Source organism: Dendrobates tinctorius, unplaced genomic scaffold, assembly GCF_039654945.1.
Source record: "Dendrobates tinctorius isolate UK_male_01 unplaced genomic scaffold, ASM3965494v1 ptg000237l, whole genome shotgun sequence".
Lineage (NCBI taxonomy): Eukaryota > Metazoa > Chordata > Amphibia > Anura > Dendrobatidae > Dendrobates > Dendrobates tinctorius.
The window spans coordinates 8,992,608-9,019,224 of NW_027361904.1; the positions used below are offsets into that span (position 1 = coordinate 8,992,608).

The 26,617-nt window shown below is 49.1% G+C and overlaps 1 protein-coding gene across 1 annotated transcript in view; it reads right to left on the reverse strand.

Moving 5' to 3' along the window:
- LOC141060463 (uncharacterized) overlaps positions 1-20,452 on the reverse strand; it is a 120,318-nt gene extending 99,866 nt beyond the window's left edge. The window contains 4 exon segments of the mRNA XM_073556731.1: positions 12,826-12,949; positions 18,454-18,633; positions 18,952-19,099; positions 20,329-20,452. Of these exon segments, the coding sequence (XP_073412832.1) occupies positions 12,826-12,949; positions 18,454-18,633; positions 18,952-19,029 (382 nt within the window). The 5' untranslated portion in view covers positions 19,030-19,099; positions 20,329-20,452.
- Between the last annotated feature and the right edge of the window lie 6,165 nt (positions 20,453-26,617).

Here is a 26,617-nt window from a genome sequence, read left to right on the forward strand (position 1 = left end):
AATTGCAGCGAGTATTTATGGGAGAAATACCGGCATTTTCCTCATTCAATCTGTGCTCATCCAACATACCTAGAGGAGATACCTGAAACATGCTATTATCCATATTGCCTTAGGAGAGAACGTTTCTTTTACTTTATGTATGTTGGTTACTGAATCGAGGATCATTTGTTATGATTCAGTACCATTGCATTGCTTTAAAATTTTTGGTGTTATTATGGTTTCCTCTATGCTACTGATTTAATGTCACCACGCTGCAATTTATGACTCAGTCTGCTGGCGTTGGCCCAAAGTACCACGGTGATGCACCTTGTGGTTTTTGTGCCTCTTTGCCCAGATGTGTGACCTAGTTCTAGTTGTAATGGTGTATTTGGTGCATGTGACGTGCATTGTTTAAAAAAAAAAAAAGCGGTCTGTAGGATTGCTAAAGGAGAGGCAGAAACCAGAAAAAAGGGTAAAAAACAACTTTTATTCTTCCTCCAATACCTACAACGCGTTTCTACGGTCACAGCCGTCTTCAAGACGGCTGTGACCGTAGAAACGCGTTGTGGGTATTGGAGGAAGAATAAAAGTTGTTTTTTACCCTTTTTTCTGGTTTCTGCCTCTCCTTTAGCGCTCCTACAGACCGCTTTTTTTTGAGTCACATTGTCTTTTCCTCCTTGAGGATTAGCGGCAGGAGCAGCTCGGAGGGCAGTGGTTTGTAGGAGAACCTGCATTTGCTGGGCGGTGCCGGGAAGCTCCGGGAGCCCTGGTGTTCACTTACGGCTGGGATCGGTCTCAACACCACGTCCGGAAGCCGTTGTGAGATGGACTGACCAGGAGAGTGGAGGTTGCTGACAGCCACGTGCAGTGCCCTTCTGGGCTGCGAGGACACGCTCCCCAACTACCATTTACGTTCACACCATGGTTGTGCAAGGGTGGCACAACCCTGCAAGGTGAGCACCTTATTGATTTAGTTAGGAAAGCAACTTAATACAGAGGTACACTCATTGCGCCTCTCTTTGCATTTTATTTTTCGTGCATTATGTGTTTGGCACTGTGGTCTTCTCATACCACTAACAGGCATATTTACCCTGTCTTGCTGCTGTTTAGGAAGATTTATATACTGTATATACTCGAGTATAAGCCGAGGCACCTAATTTTGCCACTGAAAACTGGGTAAGCTTATTGACTCGAGTATAAGCTGGGTATGCATGGTCCCCTCATCCCTGTCCTGCTATGCGTGGCTCCCCCTCGTCCCGTCATTGTATGTATGACTCTCCTCGTCCCGTCATTGTATGCATGACTCCCCCAGTCCCGTCGTATGCATAGCTCCCCCGGTCTCTTCGTATGCATGGCTCACCCCCTCCAGTCCTGGTACGCGTGCTTCCTACTACAAAAAAAAAAAAAAAAAAACATCCTACTCACCCTCCTCCAGTGTGCCCTTGCAGGTGCAGCACCTCATTCCGGCTTCCAGCAGTGCTTCCTGTGCTGAGCAATCACGTGGCACCGCTCATTAAGGTTATGAATATGCGCTCCACGCCTATGGGAGTGGAGACATGTGCATATTGATTACCTTAATGAGCGGTGCCACGTGATCACTCAGCACAGGAAGAGCTGCTGGCGCCGGGACCAACGGAGATGCAGTAACGGCGCAAGGAGGGCGAGTATGATATCTTCTGGAAGCCGGCGGCTGCAGCTCTCACTGCTGTAAGACAAATGAATATTCATTTCTCTTTAGCAGCGGCACAGTTACAGCCGCAGCCACCGGGCTCCGCCGCTCCCCCTCTGGCTTTCTGGACAATGACTCGTGTATAAGCCAACGGGGGGGGGGGGGGGCCTTTTCAGCACAAAAAAAAACGTGCTGAAGAACTTGGCTTATACACGAGTATATACGGTACATAGTTAAAATATATATATATATATATATTTTTTTTTTTAACAAAACCATACCCGATATGTGGTCGTAAGCTACTGTTTGGTAGCACGGAAGGGTTGGAAGAAAAGGTGTGCTATTTGATTTTGAGCACAATTTTGTCTTGAATAGATTGCGGACACCATGTTAAATTTGCCGAGCCCCACATGTGCCAAGAGAGAAGAAACCCCCAATAATGACCCCATTTTGGAAACTAACCCCCTAAAGGAAATCAACAAGGGTTGTCGTGAACAAATTGAACCCACTGGTGGTTCACAGTATATTATAACATTGTGACGTGAAAAAAAAAATAAATAAATACATTTCCACAAAAATGTTACTGTAGCCCCAAATTTTTCATTTTCAGAGTAATAGGAGAAAACAGACCGCACAATTGTCATGCAATTATTACGGAGTATAACAATACTCCAATTGTGGTCAGAAACTACTGCTTGGGTGCACTGCAGGGCTCAGAAGGGAAGACGCGCTACTTGAATTCTGAAGCGGCATTTTTGTTGGAATAGATTGTAGATGCCATGTCACTTTTCAAGAGCCCCCGACATGCCAAAACAGCAGAAACCCTACACATGACCCCAATTTGGTAACTACATAACCCAATTCATTCATCTAGGGGTACCATAGGTGGTTTACAACATTTTATATGGGTCCCACAGGTGGTTCACTGAAAGTTATATTGGAATGTGAAAAAAATACATTTTTTCCACCAAAATGATGCTTCGGTCCGAAATTTTTAATTTTCACAAGAGAACCAGGAGTAATTTGACTACGCAATTTGTTGTTCAATTTCTCCCGAGTACGCCGCCGCCGCCGCCCCCCCCCCCCGCCATGTGTGGAGTTGGGGGACAAGGCAAAGCTTGGAATGGAAGGAGCACCATTTGAATTTTGGAACTGACATTTTTAGCTGGAATAGATTGAAGATGCCATGTCACATAAGAGGAGGCCGACATGACAAAACTGCAGAAATCCCCAGAAGTGAGCCAAATTTGGAAAATACTCCTCTCTTGTAGAATTCATCTAGGGGTGCAGAGAGCATTTTTAACCCTCAGTCGATTCACAAAATTGTATAACAATGGGCTGTGTAAACGAAAAATTACCATTTTTTTCTACTAAAATGTTGCTTTGGTGCCAAATTTTTTTTTTCAAAAAGGGATAATAAGAGAAAACTAAAGTCACAATTTGTTGTGCAATTCCTCTGAGTGCGCCATTACTCTACATGCAATTGGGAACTATTTTTGAGGCACAGTGGAAAGCTCAGAAGGGAAGGAGCGCCGTATTATTGTGCAGATTTTACTGTTAGGGTTACTGGGTGCCAGGTCACATTGGCCGAGCCCCTAAGGTGCCAGAACAGTCCACTCTACACAAGTGACCCCAATTTACAACTACTCCTCTTGAAGAATTAATTTAAGGGTGCAGTGATCATATTGACACGACAGGTGAGTCACAGTATTTAGTACCATTGGTGAAGAAAAAATAAATACATTTTTACCAGTAAAATGTTGTTTTAGCCCCAGATTTGACATTTTCACAATTTCTGCTGAATGTAGAAATTCCCCATATGTGGCTGTACAGAACTGCTCAGCCATACGGAGACACTCCAGAGGAAAGGAGCGCTATTTACCTCCTGGAGCACAGATTTTCCTAGAATAGTTTATGGACTCCAATTACATCAGCCCTAAGTGCCAGAAAAGCAGAATCCCCCCTCAAGTGACCCCGTTTTGGAAATTACACTCCTCTGGGAACTTATCTACAGGTGTAGTGACAATTTTGACTCCATGGGGGTTTTCCAGAAACAAGCAGCAGTGGATGATGCGGAATGAAAATTGCAAATCGGACAGTATAGTGCCCAGCACACTGTATCCAGCCCGTGCTTCTGGGGACAAGCACCTGTAAACTAGGCAGGCCCTCATCGCTACAGAGATGCTAAACATGTGGACTCTAAACGTGGTTTTACACCGTGGGGCTCAGAAGGGACGGGGCATTTGGATTTAGGAGCACAGAGTTTGCAGTATTTCTTTTGGGGAGTGAGAAGCTATGTCGCTTTTCCAGAGCCCTTCGTACTACCAGTACCAGAAAGCCCCCTATATTTTCATTAACAGGGCTTGCTTTTTTTGTGGATTGAGTTGAAGCTTTTATTGGGAACATTTTACATAACGTTTGGGATCTCATTTATACTGCACTCTACGCTGAGCACTTACATTGGGGTTTCCATCTAAATCTCAGAGTGACGTAATTCAGATGAAACCCCTGAGGGATCCATTCACTATAATAAGGCAGCAGAGTTACTCTCGACTACATCTAGCCTCTGTTTAGTGGTGTCCTTTTCAAAGGTGCACAAAATACGGACATTGCCGGATCACAGGCCAGCCAGCATCCACAGTGCCTCATTATAGGGAATCTTCCGCCGGGGGGGTTCCGTATGAATCACGTATTTTAGAGATTTACATGGAAACCCTGATGTAAGTGCTCAGCGCAGAGTGCAGGATAAATGTAAGCTGAGCCTTACTGCGATATTTGGGAGGCAGAATGAACAATTCCACAGCAGGTGAAGAATTGGTTTTATTTATTTTTTATGCCGTTCCTCGTGCGGTATAACTGATCACATGACTATTTTTCGGGTCGGTGCATTTACAGCAATACCAGATTTATATTGGGTCTTTATGTTTGGCTATTATCAAAGACTGCAAAATACTTTTTTTTTTTTTTTTACATCGCCACGTTCTGAAAGCTATAATTTTGGTATACATCTTCCAACAGAGTCATATGAGGGCTTGGTTTTTGCAGGATGAATTGACGTTTTTATTGTTACCATTTTCAGACATAACATTTTTTGATCGCTTTTGTATTCCAATTTTTTGGAGGAAGAATGAACAAACAAGCAATGCAGGATTTCTTTCATGCCGTTCACCTTGTGGTAAAAGTGATAAGGGTTAGTACGATTACAGCGATGCCACAGTTGTATCATAATTTTATGTTGTGCTTCTTTTACACTATAAATATTTTATAGTAAAAAAGTGGAATAAAATGTGACCGAATGGATGAATGTAAATAGAAATGGTATAGTTGAAAACTTCATCTTGTCCCACACAACAAAAAAATCCACCATACAGCTCCCATCAGTGAGGAAATAAAACCGTTCTAGCTTTCAGAATAAAGCGATGCAAAAACAGTTCTATTTTAGGTGGTTTGATAAAAAAATGATATTTTTATTTATTTAAGCTAGTGTGACAGTATTATAGATCAGGTCATTCTGACTTGGTGATTCCAGATACGGACACTTTTGTTTATTTTTGTTTTTACATAATATACATATTTATTGGTATAATTTTATTTAATTGTTTTTGTTCTTTATTTTAACACATTTTCTTTACTTAGTTCCTCTATGAAACTAATTTCTATTAATCTGATCGCTGGTATAATGAGCCAGAATTGCAATACATTACACCTGTCAGTTTGACACTGACAGAAGGCCTTTTAGACCGTCCATGTTCTTGGCATGGTTTAACAGGCCATCGCAGCTGGCAGACCCAGAGGTCATTATTTGACCTCCTGCTGTTATGGCAACCATCGGGCCTCCAGCGATCACGTTGTGGGGGTGCTAATTGGGTGGGAGAGGGACCCTCCTCCCTTTCCTAACCTTCTAATTACTGTGATCGCTATTGATCACAACATTTAGAGAATTAAATAACCAAAGCTCTGCCATCAATTAAGCAGAGATCCCGGCAGCATTTGTGCAGGAACAGCTCCTGTGCCCGCACAATCGCCATGACATACTCAGGGGTGGCATTCAAATTTACATAAACAGGTTCCCTATTTGTGTTTGGAATCCACGCCCATTATTTAAAAAACATGCCTAATTTTAGAGCCACACCCATTTTGTTAACCACACCCATCTTCACTCACACTTTCCTCAATCATACAAGTAATGGTAACTGAAAGTAAAAAAGCTTTGCCATTCTTACCCCACTTATACCTTTAGGCCGGGATCACACATGTGAGAAACACGGCCAAGTCTTGTAATGTTAATACCTGGCACTGCCTCCGGCACTCGGGAGCGGAGCGTGCGGCTGCATAGCAATACATGGAGCCGCATGCTCCGCTTCCAAGTGCCGGCGGCAGTGCCAGGTATTAACACGTGAGACTCGGCCGTATTCCTTGCATGTGTGATCCCGGCCTTATATATAGTCTCATTGCCTCCTGTCAAGTACATGTTGTTCCAGTTACTTCTTAGTATGGTGACTAGCATTAAAGGGGAACACCAGGGAGATAAAAAGTTATCCTAACGGCTGTGCCTTCATAAGGTATAAAGAAAGCATCTGTGGTGCCGATTCCCATCCTCACACCGCCTGCGATCCCGAGTGACGGTGGACCTGCTCCTCAGTGCTCCCACTCCCATCTCCGACATCACAGATCAGGGAACGTAGCCTGCTCCTGAACACCAGTAAACCTATTCCGGCCCTTCTCTGACTGTCCTCGACATGTCATAAAGATGCTGCTAATACATGCTGTGATCCTCTGCTGTGCAGCCATGACAGTCTATAATGTGTACTGTCATGTGTCAGGCAGGGAGCTCAGGCAGAGTGCTGCATTGGCTTATTCAGGACTGCCACGATCAATCCCCCCTTCCCCAATATCAACTTGGTAGTGTCCTGACCCTTGCAATGTTATTACTGTGGATTCTATCAGACATGGTATAATCTCCCCATATCCCATTATTATGCCCTGATCCTTAGACTGTGCCCCAAACATACTTGGGCTCATAATCTGTCTATACATCCATCCATCCTGTAAGTGTCACGTCGCCGTTGGACTCAGGGGCTGCTGTTCCTGCGTCGGCCTCTGGGAGGCGCCGGACTGTCACGTCGCCATCGGACTCGGGGGCTGCTGTTCCTGACTCGCTCACTGTGAGGCGTCGGACTCCTCCGCCTGGTGGTGCCGGCGATAGGATGGCTATGTCCTCATGTGGGTCAGCTCCTTTGACGCATGCCTCTGTCGTTTGGGCATCGTCGTGGTTCTCCTGTGGGTGATGGTGGTGACAGAGAAGGGGCTCCTGCGCAGACATCTGGTGGGGGCAGGCTGCGCTCTTCTGTCAGAGGTGAAGGGGTTGGTGCATCGCCATCTGGCCTGGTTCTGGGGGCGGTCCAGATGAGGTCATCAGACTGTGAGCCTGTGAGGGATAGCTGTATCCTTCAAATACTTTGGAGTCTGTCCTGCAGGCCTCCAGATATAGTCTTGGTTTCCCCAGTGTGCTAGTGTTGTATTTGCTATTTTTGACTCTGAACTGAGCCTGGATTTCTGACCCTTCTTCAGCATGCTGATTTTGTACCTCTGCTGCTCTCTCCCGGTGACTCTGATCTTAGCCTGGATTTCTGACCCTTCTTCAGCCTGCTGATTTTGTACCTCTGCTGCTCTCTCCCGGTGACTCTGATCTTAGCCTGGATTTCTGACCCTTCTTCAGCCTGCTGATTTTGTACCTCTGCTGCTCTCTCCCGGTGACTCTGATCTTAGCCTGGATTTCTGACCCTTCTTCAGCCTGCTGATTTTGTACCTCTGCTGCACGCCTGGTTTAGACTTGGACTCCTGACTACGCTTTCGGTCCCGTTTATTAATCCCTTTCTCGCGACCGTCCTGCTCTGGTCCGCTGCTCTTATACTGGCAGCTATCTCTTGGGCTCCTCTGTAATTCCAGATCCCTGTATAGGGGTAAAGGGTCTCGGGGTGCTGTCTTACTTGCAGCTCACACTCGCAGCAGACGGACATCACAGTAAGTGTCCTCTCCCCTCTGTACCAGTCTGTCATTGTAAATTTGTTGTGGAAACTTGTTTACTGCTAACGATGTCTATAACTTTGTATGTAACCTCCTTCTCATGTACAGCACCATGGAATTAATGGCGCTATATAAATAAATAATAATAAGTATCTATCCCATATCTATTCCAATATCTATTGATCTATCTATATATCTCTGATGATGATAGATAGAAGGATGGATAGATAGAAGGATACCAGATCTTGCAAGGCGCACACTGCAATTGAGAAGGGTCCTGAGACCTTTGTTATCCCACCTAAAGGAGAGTGGCACTGCATATATAATGTTCAAAGGGAAAACTGCAATACTCCGCAGATCTGGTGATCTTGCTAACTTCTAAGGAACTTTTGAGCTTCCAGTGGTGAATTTACCAGAATGGCCACGGAATCTTCAACTCCAGATGATAAAGTGCACAACGTACCAAGAGACAGAAATGCACTGAACCACCAGTTATTGACACCTGAGACTTCTCCTCATCTGAATAGATGGTTTGGTTTAGTTTGACGCGACCAGCTTGGTCCATTTTACTCTGCCCATGTGGTATCTTATAGAACGAGATAGAGAAGCTTAATGGCTTCATTGTTTATGATCTGGATTTAACATCTGTACTGATTTACCTTAACGTTATTCCTTTTTCGATCACCATATTCCACCTTTTGTTCCTAGGTATACGATTTACCAATACCTGACTAAGATGGATAAGAGGTATTATATTATGGTAATACAATGGTCGGCGTACTCTACCATTGTCCCACATTCTCTAGCTTTTTCTCTTTCCTTTTCCTCCCTGCTCACCTCTTTCTATCTTCCTGTTTCTCGTCTGGTTGGGTGTGCAGGCTCACATACTCAGCTATGGTTGTTAACTAATCACTAGGGATAAAATTAAGTTTTGATCCTTTAATGTAAAAGGGGCTGAACATTTCAGAAAAAATAGAGGAGACATAATGTATTACAGTCATAAGCAGCGTGTCTCTGTTATGATCCTCCAGGAGACTCATTTTTTGCCTGGAGCAGTCCCAAAATACACTTATAAATACGATCCAACATGGTTGCATAGTACTAACCCAGATTCTGAATCTAAAGGGGTTTCAGTGGACTTCCATAAATCTTTTGTGTCTGAAGTTCTAAATTTTCTTATCCATCCTTTAGGCAGATGTCTTCCTCCGGGTGTCATGTGCAACCCGCAATTTTGTGATTGTCAAATTTTATTTCCTGAATCAGGGTCAACTGAGGTTTGGCTCAGATTGTCGGAAGCTCTTGGAGGAGTTGGCAGGTTCCTCTCCCGTGACACTTGTCGGTGACCTTAACCTCCCTATGAATCCTTCATTTGACGGATTTACAGGCAAGTCCTTCCACTCGCCATCCTCCATACAGAAAGCGAACATATACAAAACATGAGATTGGTCGATGCTTGGAGGGTCCTTCGTCCAGAAACCAAAGACTATAGTCTTTACTCAGCGCTTACAATATATAAAAAGGTGAAAATAAAAACAACGCACAAATACGCAAAACAGTTCTAAAATTAATAAAATAAAAAAGGGAGAAAAAACAGAAATGCCTAAACGTTTCAGTCTACAGTTATCTTCTGTTTTCTTGAGGAAGGGAGAAGTGAATCAGCGAGCACATCAGACCTGCTCTCACATGTGAACAACCTCTCTGTGTCACCCAGCTTTTTATGGTCTTGATCATAGGCTCATATTTCCAGGATGACCCGGATTGCCTTTCAAAGGTTGCTGTTTGTGAGCGGCCGACTGGCTAAGCTGCGGCATTTCAAGCCTCCTGTGTCTCCATATACAGACAATAGGAAATACTCTGCCTATTACAGACCATTTGCTATCCCCCCCCATGAAGCTCAGAATCCAGGAGCTAAGGTGCCAGGTGTGACAGCTCCAGCAAAGGCCCCTTTGTGCTGACAATACTGGTAGATCCAGCTTCACCCTTTAGTCAACTACTGTAAATGTAACTCTACTACTTTAAGCTTTTTCACTTATGGATTATACATTTCCTTCACGATCAAAGTGTGACCACTATCCCAAAATGATACCAATACAAAAAAAAAAGAAAAAACAGTCTCGCTCCACAAAAAATAACTGATGGAAGAATTAAAACGTTACGAGTCTCCAAAAAAATGGTGACAACCTCACAAAAAAAAATTTTTTTGCAAACGTCTAATTTTTTTTTCACCACTAAAATAATAAAGAAATCTAGACATGTTTGGTATTGCTGAAATTGTACTGATGAGTAGAATCATATTGACAGGTCACACATTGGACTTTTCTGAACACACTGATGCCAAATGTGTATTTTTGTTGTATTTTTTTTTTACATTTCTTTACTGTTAACCCCTTCAGCACCCAAGACTGTTTTCACCTTCATGACCAGGCCAAATTTTACAGTTCTGACCAGTGTCACTTTATGAGGCAATAAAGCCCCCGTCACAAGTTTTGTGACGTAACAGCGATCTCACCAGCGAGATCGCTGTGTGTGACACTGACCAGTGACCGGACCCCCTGCTGGGTATCACTGACCGTTCTGGAATGGCCCGGACATTTTTTTTTTTTTAATCGCTGGTCTCCTGCTGGCCAGCACGCATTGCTGCGTGTGACAGGCGGGAGACCAGCGATCAGCCGCTGGTAACTAAGGTAAACGCAGGGTTTCTAAGCAGCGCGCGGGGCTTAGAAACCCGATGTGTACCTTAGTTACCAGCGCGCTGATGCAGGGAGCTGGTAACCAAGGTACACATCGGGTTTCTAAGTGATGCGTGCTGCTTAGAAACCCGTTGTTTACCTTGGTTACCAGCTCCCTGCATCAGCGCGCTGGTAACTAACGTACACAGCGACGCGCCCGCTCAGTGTCGCTGGTGCTGATCGCTGGTGAGTCGCTATGTGTGACGGGGCCCTAACTCTGTAGCTTCAATGTATCCCACTGATTCGGAGATTGTTTTTCGTCACATATTGTACTTAATGATAGTGGTAAAATTTGTGCAATATGACTTGAGTTGATTTATGAAAAAAAACGGAAATTTGGCGAACATTTTGCAATTCTCAAACTTTCATTTTCTAATGTCCTTAAATCAGAGAGATGTGTCACACAAAATAGTTAATAAACATTTCCCACATGTCTACTTTACATCAACACAATTTTAGAAACAACTAGCTGAAGAGCCTGGCATTGCCCGGGCATAGTAACTAACTGTGGTTAGTTATAACAGATTATAATGATTATCCTCCATCCCATAGTCCCGTGCCCATATACCCATCATACATATCCTCCATCCCATAGTCCCGTGCCCATATACCCATCACACATCCTCCATCCCATAGTCCCGTGCCCATATACCCATCATACATATCCTCCATCCCATAGTCCCATGCCCATATACCCATCACACATCCTCCATCCCATAGTCCCGTGCCCATATACCCATCATACATATCCTCCATCCCATAGTCCCGTGCCCATATACCCATCATACATATCCTCCATCCCATAGTCCCGTGCCCATATACCCATCACACATCCTCCATCCCATAGTCCCGTGCCCATATACCCATCATACATATCCTCCATCCCATAGTCCCATGCCCATATACCCATCACACATCCTCCATCCCATAGTCCCGTGCCCATATACCCATCATACATATCCTCCATCCCATAGTCCCGTGCCCATATACCCATCATACATATTCTCCATCCCATAGTCCCGTGCCCATATACCCATCACACATCCTCCATCCCATAGTCCAGTGCCCATATACCCATCATACATCCTTCATCCCATAGTCCCGTGCCCATATACCCATCACACATCCTCCATCCCATAGTCCAGTGCCCATATACCCATCATACACATCCTCCATCCCATAGGCCCGTGCCCATATACCCATCATACATATCCACCATCCCATAGTCCCGTGCCCATATACCCATCATACATATCCTCCATCCCATAGTCCCATGCCCATATACCCATCATACATATCCTCCATCCCATAGTCCAGTGCCCATATAACCATCACACATCCTACATCCCATAGTCCAGTGCCCATATACCCATCACACATCCTCTATCCCATAGTTCCCTGCCCATATACCCATCACACATCCTCCATCCCATAGTCCAGTGCCCATATACCCATCATACATATCCTCCATCCCATAGTCCTGTGCCCATATACCCATCACACATCCTCCACCCCATAGTCCCGTGCCCTTATACCCATCATACATATCCTCCATCCCATAGTCCCATGTCCATATACCCATCATACATCCTCTATCGCATAGTAAGAGGAAGCCCCTATATTTTCAGATGACAGACCTGAGTGGAGATTTGCTTTTTTTGTGGTACTGAGATGAGGCTTTTAATGGGAACATTTAACATAACGTTTGGGATCACAGTTATCCTGCGCTCTACGCTGAGCACTTATTTTGGGGTTTCCATCTAACTATCTGAGTGACGTGATTCAGATGACAGCAATTACTATAATGAGGCAGCAGAGGAACTGTGGACTCCGTCTGGCCTCATGTAGTTTCGCATACAGCGATACCAAATATGTGTACTTTATTTTATTTTTTAATATAAAAATTTTTTTATTTTTACACTAATTTTTTTTTACTTAATCCAACTATGGGACTTTCACAACTCTGAGTGAAATTATAAAGCATAGCAATGCACTGCGCACGATTTAACTTTCCAGAGCCCTGATATCATCATGGTGACATCAGGCTACTATAGCAACGATTGGGTCCCAGAGAAAACATTGCGGAGGTGCCGATCAGAGAGCAGAAGGGGCTCCCTGCCTTCTAAACGTGGCAATGCATTGAAATGAGATCAATTTCAGCATCTAAGGGGTTAAACTGCTGGGAGCGGTGTGAGCCCCGCTCCACAACTGAGTGACAGATGTCCGCTGCATCATCAGCTGATCACCCAGCAACGTTCACGAGGGCACAGAGTCTGTGAGTGAAAAATTGCCAGGACATATCCACTATGTGCAAGGCTGGAAAGGGGTTAAAAAAATTATACAATCAGAAAGCTGAAAATTAGGACGACGCCTGAGACGACATCACATCCACCGGAGCCAACAATGAGCCTCGCTGCTCACCTCGTGGTGTAAGAGGCCGGAGCTCCTCCATCATCACGGCCTGGTACCGATCCTGGTGTCCTTCTAGATACTCCCACTCCTCCATGGAGAGATAGACAGCGACGTCCTGACACCTTATAGGAACCTGACAACAACGACACCGTCATCACCCAGAATCCTCCTGTATAATGTCCCAGCAGTCACCTCTCCGCTTGTGATGTACAATGTCTGCAAGATATGTTTTCTGTTGCAATGTGCTAACAAATCCTCCATTTTGTGAGAAGCTGCCTGCCAGTGTCTCAGTTACATTGCACACTGCAGCAGCTTCCCTTCCCCCCAAGTGCCATAAACCAATTTCCTGTCACCCCATTTGGCTTCTCTCAGCTGGAAAAAAAAGTGCGGGAAAAAGGTCTTTGTTTGAAATAAAGGTTAGAAGTAAACCTTTAAGAGCCTGCCCTGCGAAAACCGTACAACATAGAGATATAATAACCATAGCTCTGTGATCCGAGCGGTCCCAGCTCCGCTACAGTGTCACTTCCGAAGTCCTAACATGTCGAGAACCTGAGATATGATTTGCGCCCAAATGGACGGTCATATCGCATAGATGTTTGATGTTTTCTTGATGGGCTCATTACGCTGGGAAACATGATACCACTGATGAGTCCATACCAGCTTCTCCCATAAAGTTATAGCTAATCTAAGTTTTGTAGCCAAAACATAACTTGGATGAGAGAGGTGGGACCAACCCAGAATGCATCTCTCCGTGATGTCACAAAGCAAAGCCTATAAGGCCTTCCCTTGGCAAAACCAGCGCAGAACAGCTCAAGTCGTCGTGCTAGAAAGACCCGCAGATGAGCGGAGACGTGCAGCTCCGCCTCCACCCCCCTTAAAGCCACATGGGATGCCAACTGACCACATGTGAGTGTGACTTTCTATCCTTTTAATCCTTTTATTTTATATCTGTACTGTACCTATTTTATGTCTCAATTTTATAGCAACTTTTATCTGTAATCACTGCCCTACTTTTTCGGGGAATAAATGATATAATTATTTAGATCTGTCTCCATGCTCTAAGAATCGAACTATACGCCTTTGTTAGATAATCGCTATTAATTCAAGGGGTTTGCCACGGACCCTCCTAATTTAACACTGTGAATTAAGTAACCGTGACTGGTGGCAGCGCGTTGTGTACGGCTATTGCGGCTTGCTGGCAGTACAGAAGGGTCTTATATTGCTGAATAAGGGGCTGCGGCCACAGCATTGATAAGTCCCTTACTGCAGAAGCCTAATTGCCGGTTCACAACAGGCAGCCCGTCCGGCGACTAATTATCCTAGGTGCAGTTCCCTGACTGACCTGAGGGTAAGGGGGGCGTCGGAGAGCTGCGAGTTCGAAAGTGGAACTGAGAAAGTGGGATATACATAAATCCCCGCAGTACTTGGAAGATTGATAGCAGTGGTGGGGCATCCAAATTAAACTCCCCCTGCGGCAAATTGTAGAGCGAGTTTAGCTTGCTGGATATTTTTGTCACATGGTGCCAGTGGTGGGATAACTAAGATAAGCCCCAACTGTGCCTGTGATAGCCGTGTGCCGGCATTGTGTCTCGTCCCTCTGTCCGCTGATACACCCGTGTCAGTGGTGGGACTGTGACATAGTGGTGACACAGGGTCCGCTGTCCGTCGCGTTTTGGTGGCAGCGGGACCCCCGTTAGTCGCCCGTAAGTGGACGAACGGCGGTGGGCTGTTCGTCACACCGCTCATCACCCAGAATCCTCCAGTGCCGTCCTGTATAATGTCCCAGCAGTCACCTCTCCGCTCATCACCCAGAATCCTCCAGTGCCGTCCTGTATAATGTCCCAGCAGTCACCTCTCCGCTCATCACCCAGAATCCTCCAGTGCCGTCCTGAATAATGTCCCAGCAGTCACCTCTCGGCTCATCACCCAGAATCCTTCAGTGCTGTATAATGTCCCAGCAGTCACCTCTCCGCTCATCACCCAGAATCCCCCAGTGCACTCCTGTATAATGTCCCAGCAGTCACCTCTCCGTTCATCACCCAGAATCCTCCAGTGCCATCCTGTATAATGTCCCAGCAGTCACCTCTCCGCTCATCACTCAGAATCCTCCAGTGCCCTCCTGTATAATGTCCCAGCAGTCACCTCTCCGCTCATCACCCAGAATCCTCCAGTGCCGTCCTGTATAATGTCCCAGCTGTCACCTCTCCGCTCATCACCCAGAATCCTCCAGTGCCCTCCTGTATAATGTCCCAGCAGTCACCTCTCCGCTCATCACCCAGAATCCTCCAGTGCCGTCCTGTATAATATCCCAGCAGTCACCTCTCCGCTCATCACTCAGAATCCTCCAGTGCCGTCCTGTATAATGTCCTAGCAGTCACCTCTCCGCTCATCACCCAGAATCCTCCAGTGCCGTCCTGTATAATGTCCCAGCTGTCACCTCTCCGCTCATCACCCAGAATCCTCCAGTGCCCTCCTGTATAATGTCCCAGCAGTCACCTCTCCGCTCATCACCCAGAATCCTCCAGTGCCGTCCTGTATAATGTCCCAGCAGTCACCTCTCCGCTCATCACCCAGAATCCTCCAGTGCCCTCCTGTATAATGTCCCAGCAGTCACCTCTCCGCTCATCACCCAGAATCCTCCAGTGCCGTCCTGTATAATGTCCCAGCAGTCACCTCTCCGCTCATCACCTAGAATCCTCCAGTGCCGTCCTGTATAATGTCCCAGCAGTCACCTCTCCGGCCATCACCCAGAATCCTCCAGTGCCGTCCTGTATAATTTCCCAGCAGTCACCTCTCCGCTCATCACCCAGAATCCTCCAGTGCCCTCCTGTATAATGTCCCAGCAGTCACCTCTCCCCTCATCACCCAGAGTCCTCCAGTGCCGTCCTGTATAATGTCCCAGCAGTCACCTCTCCGCTCATCACCCTGAATCCTCCAGTGCCGTCCTGTATAATGTCCCAGCAGTCACCTCTCCGGTCATCACCCAGAATCCTCCAGTGCCGTCCTGTATAATTTCCCAGCAGTCACCAATCCGCTCATCACCCAGAATCCTCCAGTGCCCTCCTGTATAATGTCCCAGCAGTCACCTCTCCCCTCATCACCCAAAATCCTCCAGTGCCGTCCTGTATAATGTCCCAGCAGTCACCTCTCCGGTCATCACCCAGAATCCTCCAGTCCTGTATAATGTCCCAGCAGTCACCTCTCCGCTCATCACCCAGAATCCTCCAGTGCCCTCCTGTATAATGTCCCAGCAGTCACCTCTCCCCTCATCACCCAGAATCCTCCAGTGCCCTCCTGTATAATGTCCCAGCTGTCACCACTCCGCTCATCACCCAGAATCCTCCAGTGCCGTCCTGTATAATGTCCCAGCTGTCACCACTCCGCTCATCACCCAGAATCCTCCAGTGCCGTCCTGTATAATTTCCCAGCAGTCACCTCTCCGCTCATCACCCAGAATCCTCCAGTGCCGTCCTGTATAATGTCCCAGCAGTCACCTCTCCGCTCATCACCCAGAATCCTCCAGTGCCGTCCTGTATAATGTCCCAGCAGTCACCTCTCCGGTCATCACCCAGAATCCTCCTGTCCTGTATAATGTCCCAGCAGTCACCTCTCCGCTCATCACCCAGAATCCTCCAGTGCCCTCCTGTATAATGTCCCAGCAGTCACCTCTCCGCTCATCACCCAGAATCCTCCAGTGCCCTCCTGTATAATGTCCCAGCAGTCACCTCTCCCCTCATCACCCAGAATCCTCCAGTGCCCTCCTGTATAATGTCCCAGCAGTCACCACTCCCCTCATCACCCAGAATCCTCCAGTGCCCTCCTGTATAATGTCCCAGCAGTCACCTCTCCGCTCATCACCCAGAATCCTCCAGTGCCGTCCTGTATAATGTCCCAGCAGTCACCTCTCCCCTCATCACCCAGAATCCTCCAGTGTTGTATAATGTCCCAGCAGTCACCTCTCCGCTCATCACCCAGAATCCTCCAGTGCTGTCCTGTATAATGTCCCAGCAGTCACCTCTCCGCTCATCACCCAGAATCCTCCAGTGCCGTCCTGTATAATGTCCCAGCAGTCACCTCTCCGGTCATCACCCAGAATCCTCCAGTCCTGTATAATGTCCCAGCAGTCACCTCTCCGCTCATCACCCAGAATCCTCCAGTGCCCTCCTGTATAATGTCCCAGCAGTCACCTCTCCCCTCATCACCCAGAATCCTCCAGTGCCGTCCTGTATAATGTCCCAGCAGTCACCTCTCCGGTCATCACCCAGAATCCTCCAGTCCTGTATAATGTCCCAGCAGTCTCCTCTCCGCTCATCACTCAGAATCCTCCAGTCCTGTATAATGTCCCAGCAGTCACCTCTCCCCTCATCACCCAGAATCCTCCAGTGCCGTCCTGTATAATTTCCCAGCAGTCACCTCTCCGCTCATCACCCAGAATCCTCCAGTGCCCTCCTGTATAATGTCCCAGCAGTCACCTCTCCCCTCATCACCCAGAATCCTCCAGTGCCGTCCTGTATAATGTCCCAGCAGTCACCTCTCCGGTCATCACCCAGAATCCTCCAGTCCTGTATAATGTCCCAGCAGTCACCTCTCCGCTCATCACCCAGAATCCTCCAGTGCCCTCCTGTATAATGTCCCAGCAGTCACCTCTCCCCTCATCACCCAGAATCCTCCAGTGCCCTCCTGTATAATGTCCCAGCAGTCACCACTCCCCTCATCACCCAGAATCCTCCAGTGCAGTCCTGTATAATGTCCCAGCAGTCACCTCTCCCCTCATCACCCAGAATCCTCCAGTGCCCTCCTGTATAATGTCCCAGCAGTCACCTCTCCGCTCATCACTCAGAATCCTCCAGTGCCCTCCTGTATAATGTCCAAGCAGTCACCTCTCCGCTCATCACCCAGAATCCTCCAGTGCAGTCCTGTATAATGTCCCAGCAGTCACCTCTCCCCTCATCACCCAGAATCCTCCAGTGCCCTCCTGTATAATGTCCCAGCAGTCACCACTCCCCTCATCACCCAGAATCCTCCAGTGCCCTCCTGTATAATGTCCCAGCAGTCACCTCTCCGCTCATCACCCAGAATCCTCCAGTGCCGTCCTGTATAATGTCCCAGCAGTCACCTCTCCCCTCATCACCCAGAATCCTCCAGTGTTGTATAATGTCCCAGCAGTCACCTCTCCGCTCATCACCCAGAATCCTCCAGTGCTGTCCTGTATAATGTCCCAGCAGTCACCTCTCCGCTCATCACCCAGAATCCTCCAGTGCCATCCTGTATAATGTCCCAGCAGTCACCTCTCCACTCATCACCCAGAATCCTCCAGTGCCGTCCTGTATAACGTCCCAGCAGTCACCTCTCCGCTCATCACCCAGAATCCCCCAGTGTCTTCCTGTATAATGTCCCAGCAGTCTCCTCTCCGCTCATCACCCAGAATCCTCCAGTGCCGTCATGTATAATGTCCCAGCAGTCACCTCTGCGCTCATCACCCAGAATCCTCCAGTCCTGTATAATGTCCCAGCAGTCACCTCTCCGCTCATCACCCAGAATCCTCCAGTGCCCTCCTGTATAATGTCCCAGCAGTCACCTCTCCGCTCATCACCCAGAATCCTCCAGTGCCGTCCTGTATAATGTCCCAGCAGTCACCTCTCCGCTCAACAGCTCGATCATCTTGTTGCTGAGCTCCAGGATCTTCTTGTTCCTCTCATGTATCGGGGAGTGCGGGGGAGGCTCTGTGATGGGGCCCGGGCTCCGCCCTCCTGACTCCTGGAGATGGATGATGGGAGTCACACAGTCCCCCGGTGTCTTCCTCACTATGGTGTAATCCTGTGTATGGAGAGAGACACTTAGGGAGAAGAATTCCTTCCCGACCCCAGATCTGACAATCAGTAGAAATCCCGGGATCAATAACCGTCTCCAGTAATCTGGGGCCATAACCGGGAATATTATTACACTCCGGACAGACATCCCGGCCCCTCTACAGCTCTTATAGGGAATCCCCATGACAACTCCTCCGGGCAGAGACCTCCACAGAATCCCTGCTCTTACAGTAGAGAATCCTTCTCTCCTATTCTGGATTTCCTCTTCCCGGTGTCAGACTCGTCACATCACACAATAAAGCTGATAGAAATGTAGAGGAGTTACCTCTCCGCTCAGCAGGGAGATGATCTCCAGGGCGCAGTGGAATAATCTCCTGGTGGTCTCATTCCTGTCCTCGTCCATCCTCGGGGGTCATTCAGGAGGAGGAGAGATGAGCACTGGATCAGCTGGAGGGATCTCGTCCTGCCGGCGTCTTCATGATGGAGGAGAAGATGGAAATCACAGGGGACGAGAGAACGACAATCACTAAATTCTGCCCAAATATCAACATTTATCAGGAAGAATCTGGAGGAAAGGCCACAAAACTCCACCGCGGCCTCCTCCACCGATCTGACCGCTCATTATCAGCCTCGTAGGCGGAGGACGGTCACCGTGGTAACTACACCTCCAGCGGGGGACGGTCACCGTGGTAACTACACCTCCAGCGGGGAATGGTCACCGTGGTAACTACACCTCCAGCGGGGAATGGTCACCATGGTAACTACACCTCCAGCGGGGGACGGTCACCGTAGTAACTACACCGCCAGTGGGGGGACGGTCACCGTGGCAACTACACCTCCAGCGGGGGACGGTCACCGTGGTAACTACACCGCCAGTGGGGGGACGGTCACCGTGGCAACTACACCTCCAGCGGGGGACGGTCACCGTGGTAACTACATCTCCAGCAGGGGGACGGTCACCGTGGCAACTACACCTCCAGCGGGGAACGGTCACCATGGTAACTACACCTCCAGCGGGGGACGGTCACTGTGGTAACTACACCGCCAGTGGGGGGACGGTCACCGTGGTAACTACACCGCCAGTGGGGGGACGGTCACCGTGGTAACTACACCTCCAGCGGGAGACGGTCTCCGTGGTAACTACACCGCCAGTGGGGGGGGACGGTCACCGTGGTAACTACACCACCAGCGGGGGACGGTCTCCGTGGTAACTACACCTCCAGCGGGGGACGGTCACCGTGGTAACTACATCTCCAGCAGGGGGACGGTCACCGTGGCAACTACACCTCCAGCGGGGAACGGTCACCATGGTAACTACACCTCCAGCGGGGGACGGTCACTGTGGTAACTACACCGCCAGTGGGGGGACGGTCACCGTGGTAACTACACCTCCAGCGGGAGACGGTCTCCGTGGTAACTACACCGCCAGTGGGGGGGACGGTCACCGTGGTAACTACACCACCAGCGGGGGACGGTCTCCGTGGTAACTACACCGCCAGCGGGGGTCATCACCGTGGTAACTACACCTCCGGCGGGGGCCGTGAGGTGAGGAGGAGACGCTGCACATCCCCCATACAATGCTGCCCGTCCCCAACACTGAGGAGCCGCAGTCACATGGAGCAGGAGCCTCCACAGGAACAGCTCTGATCTCCCCCCACACTCTCCTCTCACAGATTCACCACAAACCCTCCTGTCATCTCACCGGAATGGCGGGAACCGGAAATCTGCTGCTGGCTGACCCCAGAGAACACGAGCTGCGCACACCCGGGACGGAGCGGCTGCACTGAGCGCGGGAGGACCTGTGGTGACGTCACCGTCATGTGATCAGGGGGCGGGGCTCAGGAGAGAGGTGGTGAAGGACCTGTGCTGACGTCACCGTCATGTGATCAGGGGCGGGGCTCAGTATAGAAGTGAAGGACCTGTGGTGACGTCACCGTCATGTGATCAGGGGCGGGGTTCAGGAGAGAAGAGGTGAAGGACCTGTGCTGACGTCATCGTCTTGTGACCAGGGGGCGGGGCTTAGGAGATGAGTGTTGAAGGACCTGTGGTGACGTCACCGTCATGTGACTAGGAGGCGGGGCTCAGGAGAGAAGTGGTGAAGGACCTGTGGTGACGTCACCGTCATGTGACCAAGGGGCGGGGGCTCAGAAGAGAAGTGGTGAAGTCACCGTCATGTGACCAAGGGGCGGGGGCTCAGGAGAGAAGTGGTGAAGGACTGTGGGGACTGTGCTTCACGTTGCAGTGATGACGTCACATTTGCTCCTCCCCCTTCTCGAATTGTGGACGGCTCGGCGGTGACGGGAGGAGAATGGAGGAGATTCCGGCGGCTCCGGTGTGGACGCCTCGGCGGTGACGGGAGGAGAATGGAGGAGATTCCGGCGGCTCCGGTGTAGACGGCTCGGCGGTGACGGGAGAATGGAGGAGATTCCGGCGGCTCCGGTGTAGACGGCTCGGCGGTGACGGGAGGAGAATGGAGGAGATTCCGGCAGCTCCGGTGTAGACGGCTCGGCGGTGACGGGAGGAGAATGGAGGAGATTCCGGCGGCTCCGGTGTAGACGGCTCGGCGGTGACGGGAGGAGAATGGAGGAGATTCCGGCGGCTCCGGTGTAGACGGCTCGGCGGTGACGGGAGAATGGAGGAGATTCCGGTGGCTCCGGTGTAGACGGCTCGGCGGTGACGGGAGGAGAATGGAGGAGATTCCGGCAGCTCCGGTGTAGACGGCTCGGCGGTGACGGGAGGAGAATGGAGGAGATTCCGGCGGCTCCGGTGTAGACGGCTCGGCGGTGACGGGAGGAGAATGGAGGAGATTCCGGCAGCTCCGGTGTAGACGGCTCGGCGGTGACGGGAGGAGAATGGAGGAGATTCCGGCGGCTCCGGTGTGGACGCCTCGGCGGTGACGGGAGGAGAATGGAGGAGATTCCGGCAGCTCCGGTGTAGACGGCTCGGCGGTGACGGGAGGAGAATGGAGGAGATTCCGGCGGCTCCGGTGTAGACGGCTCGGCGGTGACGGGAGGAGAATGGAGGAGATTCCGGCGGCTCCGGTGTAGACGGCTCGGCGGTGACGGGAGAATGGAGGAGATTCCGGTGGCTCCGGTGTAGACGGCTCGGCGGTGACGGGAGGAGAATGGAGGAGATTCCGGCGGCTCCGGTGTGGACGGCTCGGCGGTGACGGGAGAATGGAGGAGATTCCGGCGGCTCCGGTGTGGACGGCTCGGCGGTGACGGGAGAATGGAGGAGATTCCGGCGGCTCCGGTGTAGACAGCTCGGCGGTGACGGGAGGAGAATGGAGGAGATTCCGGCGGCTCCGGTGTGGACGGCTCGGCGGTGACGGGAGAATGGAGGAGATTCCGGCGGCTCCGGTGTAGATGGCTCGGCGGTGACGGGAGAATGGAGGAGATTCCGGCGGCTCCGGTGTAGACGGCTCGGTGGTGACGGGAGGAGAATGGAGGAGATTCCGGCGGCTCCGGTGTAGATGGCTCGGCGGTGACGGGAGGAGAACGGAGGAGATTCCGGCGGCTCCGGTGTAGACGGCTCGGTGGTGACGGGAGGAGAATGGAGGAGATTCCGGCGGCTCCGGTGTAGACGGCTCGGCGGTGACGGGAGGAGAATGGAGGAGATTCCAGTGGCTCCGGTGTGGACGGCTCGGCGGTGACGGGAGAATGGAGGAGATTCCGGCGGCTCCGGTGTAGACGGCTCGGCGGTGACGGGAGGAGAATGGAGGAGATTCCGGCGGCTCCGGTGTAGACGGCTCGGCAGTGACGGGAGAATGGAGAAGATTCCGGCGGCTCCGGTGTAGACGGCTCGGCAGTGACGGGAGAATGGAGAAGATTCCGGCGGCTCCGGTGTAGACGGCTCGGCAGTGACGGGAGAATGGAGAAGATTCCGGCGGCTGATCACAAGCTCTGTTCTAGTGACTCTATTACAGGCGGGGCTGGAGTCACTGCTGGGAGGCGGATACTGAGGAGATCACAGGAGGCTTTTCCTCTTCACTAGGAATTTGTAAATATATATATAGAAGCTTTTTACATCTGATGATTTTGTGGCTTTTTTTGTTGCTTAAGTTTTTAGGAAAGATCAGAAGTTTTCTGTGAGCTTTTTTATAGTTTTATTTTTAGTTCTGCAACAAATTTTGTAAGATTTATTTTCTTCCTAGCTAATGAAACTTACCATTCATTTTTCTTAGTTTTTTGTAATATAACACATTGCACGCAGCGCTGACTGTTCTATTTTGATACGATTTGACCTTTCCCCTATGTACATAAGCTTCAGCAGAGCCATTATGAAGAGTGGGTGGAGCGTTTCGGGAGAGGCGTAACTGAGCACTGCCGACAGTCATCTTAAATTACAACCTGTGACAAGTTATGACAGGAATGTTCGGGGTCACTTGTGGACGTTTCTGTAATGTAAGTTATGATGATTCTATCGGCTCCGCTCCGTCACAGCCACGCCCCTCCCCACAAATCTCTGCCCACTCATCAATGTGGTGATGCTGGTCGAGAATCGGAGTTGCTACAAGGCGGTTCAGAATGTTTGTGCTCACATTACTGTCTATAAGGACGTCCTTACTACAGCAACTCCATACTAGTTATGCTGTGAATAAATCTCACACAGGACTCGATTTAGTGTTTGTGACTTTTGCAATCCTTAGTGACCAATCACCTTCAGTAGTCACATAATTTAGGACATTGCGTGCCCCCGTTGGTGATTTCTTGGTATAACTACAGTTGTTCTACGAAGGCCTCAGAGGTTTGTGTAAGGAAATTAGGGATCAAACAGCATACTGAAAACCAAAGAACACACCAGACAGGTCAGGGATAAAGTTGCAAAGAAGAGTAAAGCATAGACAGGTTATAAGAAAAATAAATAGCGCAAGCTCTGAACATCTCACAGAACACTGTTCAATCCGTCATTCAAATATGGAACGTGTATGGCACAACTACAAACTTACCAAGACATGGCCGACCACCTAAACTGACATTCCAAGCAAGGAGAGCACTAATTAGAAAAGCAGCCAAGTCAGTGGAGGAGCTGCAGAGCTCCACAGCTCTGGGGGAGAAGCTGTGCACAGGACGACTATGAGTCGTATACTCCACAAATCTGGTCTTTATAGAAGAGTGGAAAGAAGATGCCAATTTTGACACATCATAAGAATTGCAGTTACAAAAATGCAGAGGAAACAGCGAGGATGCTGAAGGAGGGGCTCTGGTCAGAGGAAACCAAAGTATAATTTTTTAGGCTAAATGTAAAATGCTGTGTGGCTGAAAACAAACACTGCACATCCCCCTAAAAACAGCGTCCCTGCTAAATGCGGGGTTCATTGGCTGCAGGCTGTATATGATGTACGTGGTGAGGTATAGGTTGTATGTGGGGATTACATGGGGTGCAGGCTGTATGTGGGGGTGCTAGCTGTATGCGGGGTACATTTGGATGGGAAAATGTGGGTGTTGGCTGTGTGTGGTGAGTGCATGGGGTGCTGGCTGTGAGAGAACACCTCAAAGGAGGGGAAGGCAAGTTCTCAGTGGAGTTGAAGATTCAGTAAAGGCACAGTATGGGAGGCAGTATGTAAGGAGGGACGTTGTGTAGGCACAATATGGAGGGAGTACAGTGTGAAGATAGAGCACGTTATCGAGGGGGGGCATTCTGTGGAGGCTATAGGTAATAACGTAGGTATAGTGTGTGGGAGGGACTGTGTATACAGCAGGGACTGACCTGATATTGCAGTTGATCGCTGTTTTAAACTTGGTGATGTATTCATGTGCTGATGGTGATTCTGGTGCTGTATTCTTGTACTGATGGTGGCTCTGACCCAGCAGCAATCCTTCATGTGTCTGATGGGACAATAGCTCATTATAGGGTCAGTGTTCTTTCCGATTTACATGGACAATTTAAAGTCTGAACTTAAAGCCGCCTGAACAAGGCCATATGCTGTTTGTCAGCCAAAAGGTTTGACTAAAGCCCCATACACTTTATAAAGCATCTGCCGCACTATGGTTCTGCTAATTGTTCAGCCGGCAGCGATGTCGTCTAAGTCTCCCATACACAGGAGCACTTACTCCTCCGAGCTCTTCTATGCTCTCTACGAGTGAGTCGCTGTCAGACATCTCTGGTGACAGCTAATCTACAGAATGAAGAACCCGCACCGCGCCACACCATCCTACGTCACTATTATGTCCGAGAGATCACGTGGTACGCTCTCCTCAGCTCTGCCCCCGCCACTGAATGACAGCGGCGATGTGCCGCCTCTGTCATCATCTGCCCCCCCCCCGCCTTCCTTCCGCTCCCCCCGCAGTCCGATGACCCCCTAACCACCCCCCGGTGCTTACCAAGTGCTGCTGTCGCTCCCGGTGTCCCGCGGTCCCAGATCATGGGCGCCGCCATCTTGGAAAATGGCGGGTGGATGCGCAGTGCGCCCGCCCGAATCTGCCGGCTGCAGATTCGATTCATTCATTTTGATCACTCTCACAGTGATCAAAATGAAATAAAAAGTAAATAACCCCCCCCCCCCCTCTATCACCCCCATAGGTAGGCACATATAATAAAATAAAGAAAATATTTTTATTTTTCCATTAGGGTTAGGGTTGGAATTAGGGTTAGGGTGGAATTAGCGTTAGAGTTGGAGTTAGGGTGGAATTAGGGTTAGGGTAGGAATTAGGGTTAAGATTAGGGTTACGGTTATAGTTAGGGTTGGGATTAGGGGTGTGTTGGAGTTAGGGTTGTGGTTAGAGGTGTGTTGGGGTTAGAATTGAGGGGTTTCCACTGTTTAGGCACATCAGGGGGTCTCCAAACGCGACATGGCGCCACCATTGATTCCAGCCAATTTTCCCTCCCTTCCAAGCCCCGACGTGTGCCCAAACAGTGGTTTATCCCAGCATATGGGGAATCAGCATACTCAGGACAAATTGCACAACAACTTTGGGGGCCTAATTTCTCCTGTTACCCTTGGAAAAATAAAAAATTGGGGGCTAAAATAAATTTTTTGCGGAAAAAAATGATTTTTATTTTCACGTCTCTGCGTTATAAACTTCTGTGAAGCACTTGGGGGTTCAAAGTGCTCATGAAGAACCTAGATAAGTTCCTTGGAAGGTCTAGTTTCCAAAATGGGGTCACTTGTAGGGGGGTTTCTACTGTTTAGGCACATCAGGGGCTCTGCAAACGTAACGACAACCGCAGACCATTCCTTCAAAGTCTGCATTTCAAAATGTCACTACTTCCATTCCAAGCCCTGACGTGTGCCCAAACAATGGTTCCCCCACACATATGGGGTACCAGCGTACTCAGGACAAATTGGACAACTTTTGGGGTCCAATTTCTTCTCTTACCTTTGTGAAAATAAAAAATTGCGAGTTTAAAATCGTTTTCTGAAGAAACAAAATGATTTTTTATTTTCATAGCTTTGCGTTATAAACTTCTGTGAAGCACTTGGGGTTCAAGGTGCTCACCACACATTTAGATAAGATCCTTGGTGGGTCTAGTTTCCAAAATGGGGTTACTTGGGGGTTTCAACAGTTTAGTCACATCAGGGGCTCTGCAAAGGCAACATGATGCCCGCAGACCATTCCATCAAGTCAGCATTTCAAAACCTCACTACTTCCCTTCCAAGCCCCGACTTGTGCCCAAACAGTGGTCCTCCCCCACATATGGGGTACCAGCGTACTCAGGACAAACTGGACAACAACTTTTGGGGTCCAGTTTCTCCTGGTACCCTTGTGAAAATAAATTGCGGACTCGAAAATAATTTTTTGAGGAGAAACTTTTTTTTTATTTTCACGGCTCTGCTTTATAAACTTCTGTGAAGCACCTGGGGGTTCAAAGTGCTCACTATGCATCTCGATAAGTTCCCTAGGGGGTCTAGTTTCCAAAATGGGGTTATTTGTGGGGGAGCTCCACAGTTTAGGCACACAGGGGCTCTCCAAACACGACATGGTGTCCGCTGACGATTGGAGCTAATTTTCCTTTCAAAAAGTCAAATGGCGCTCATTCCCTTCTGAGCC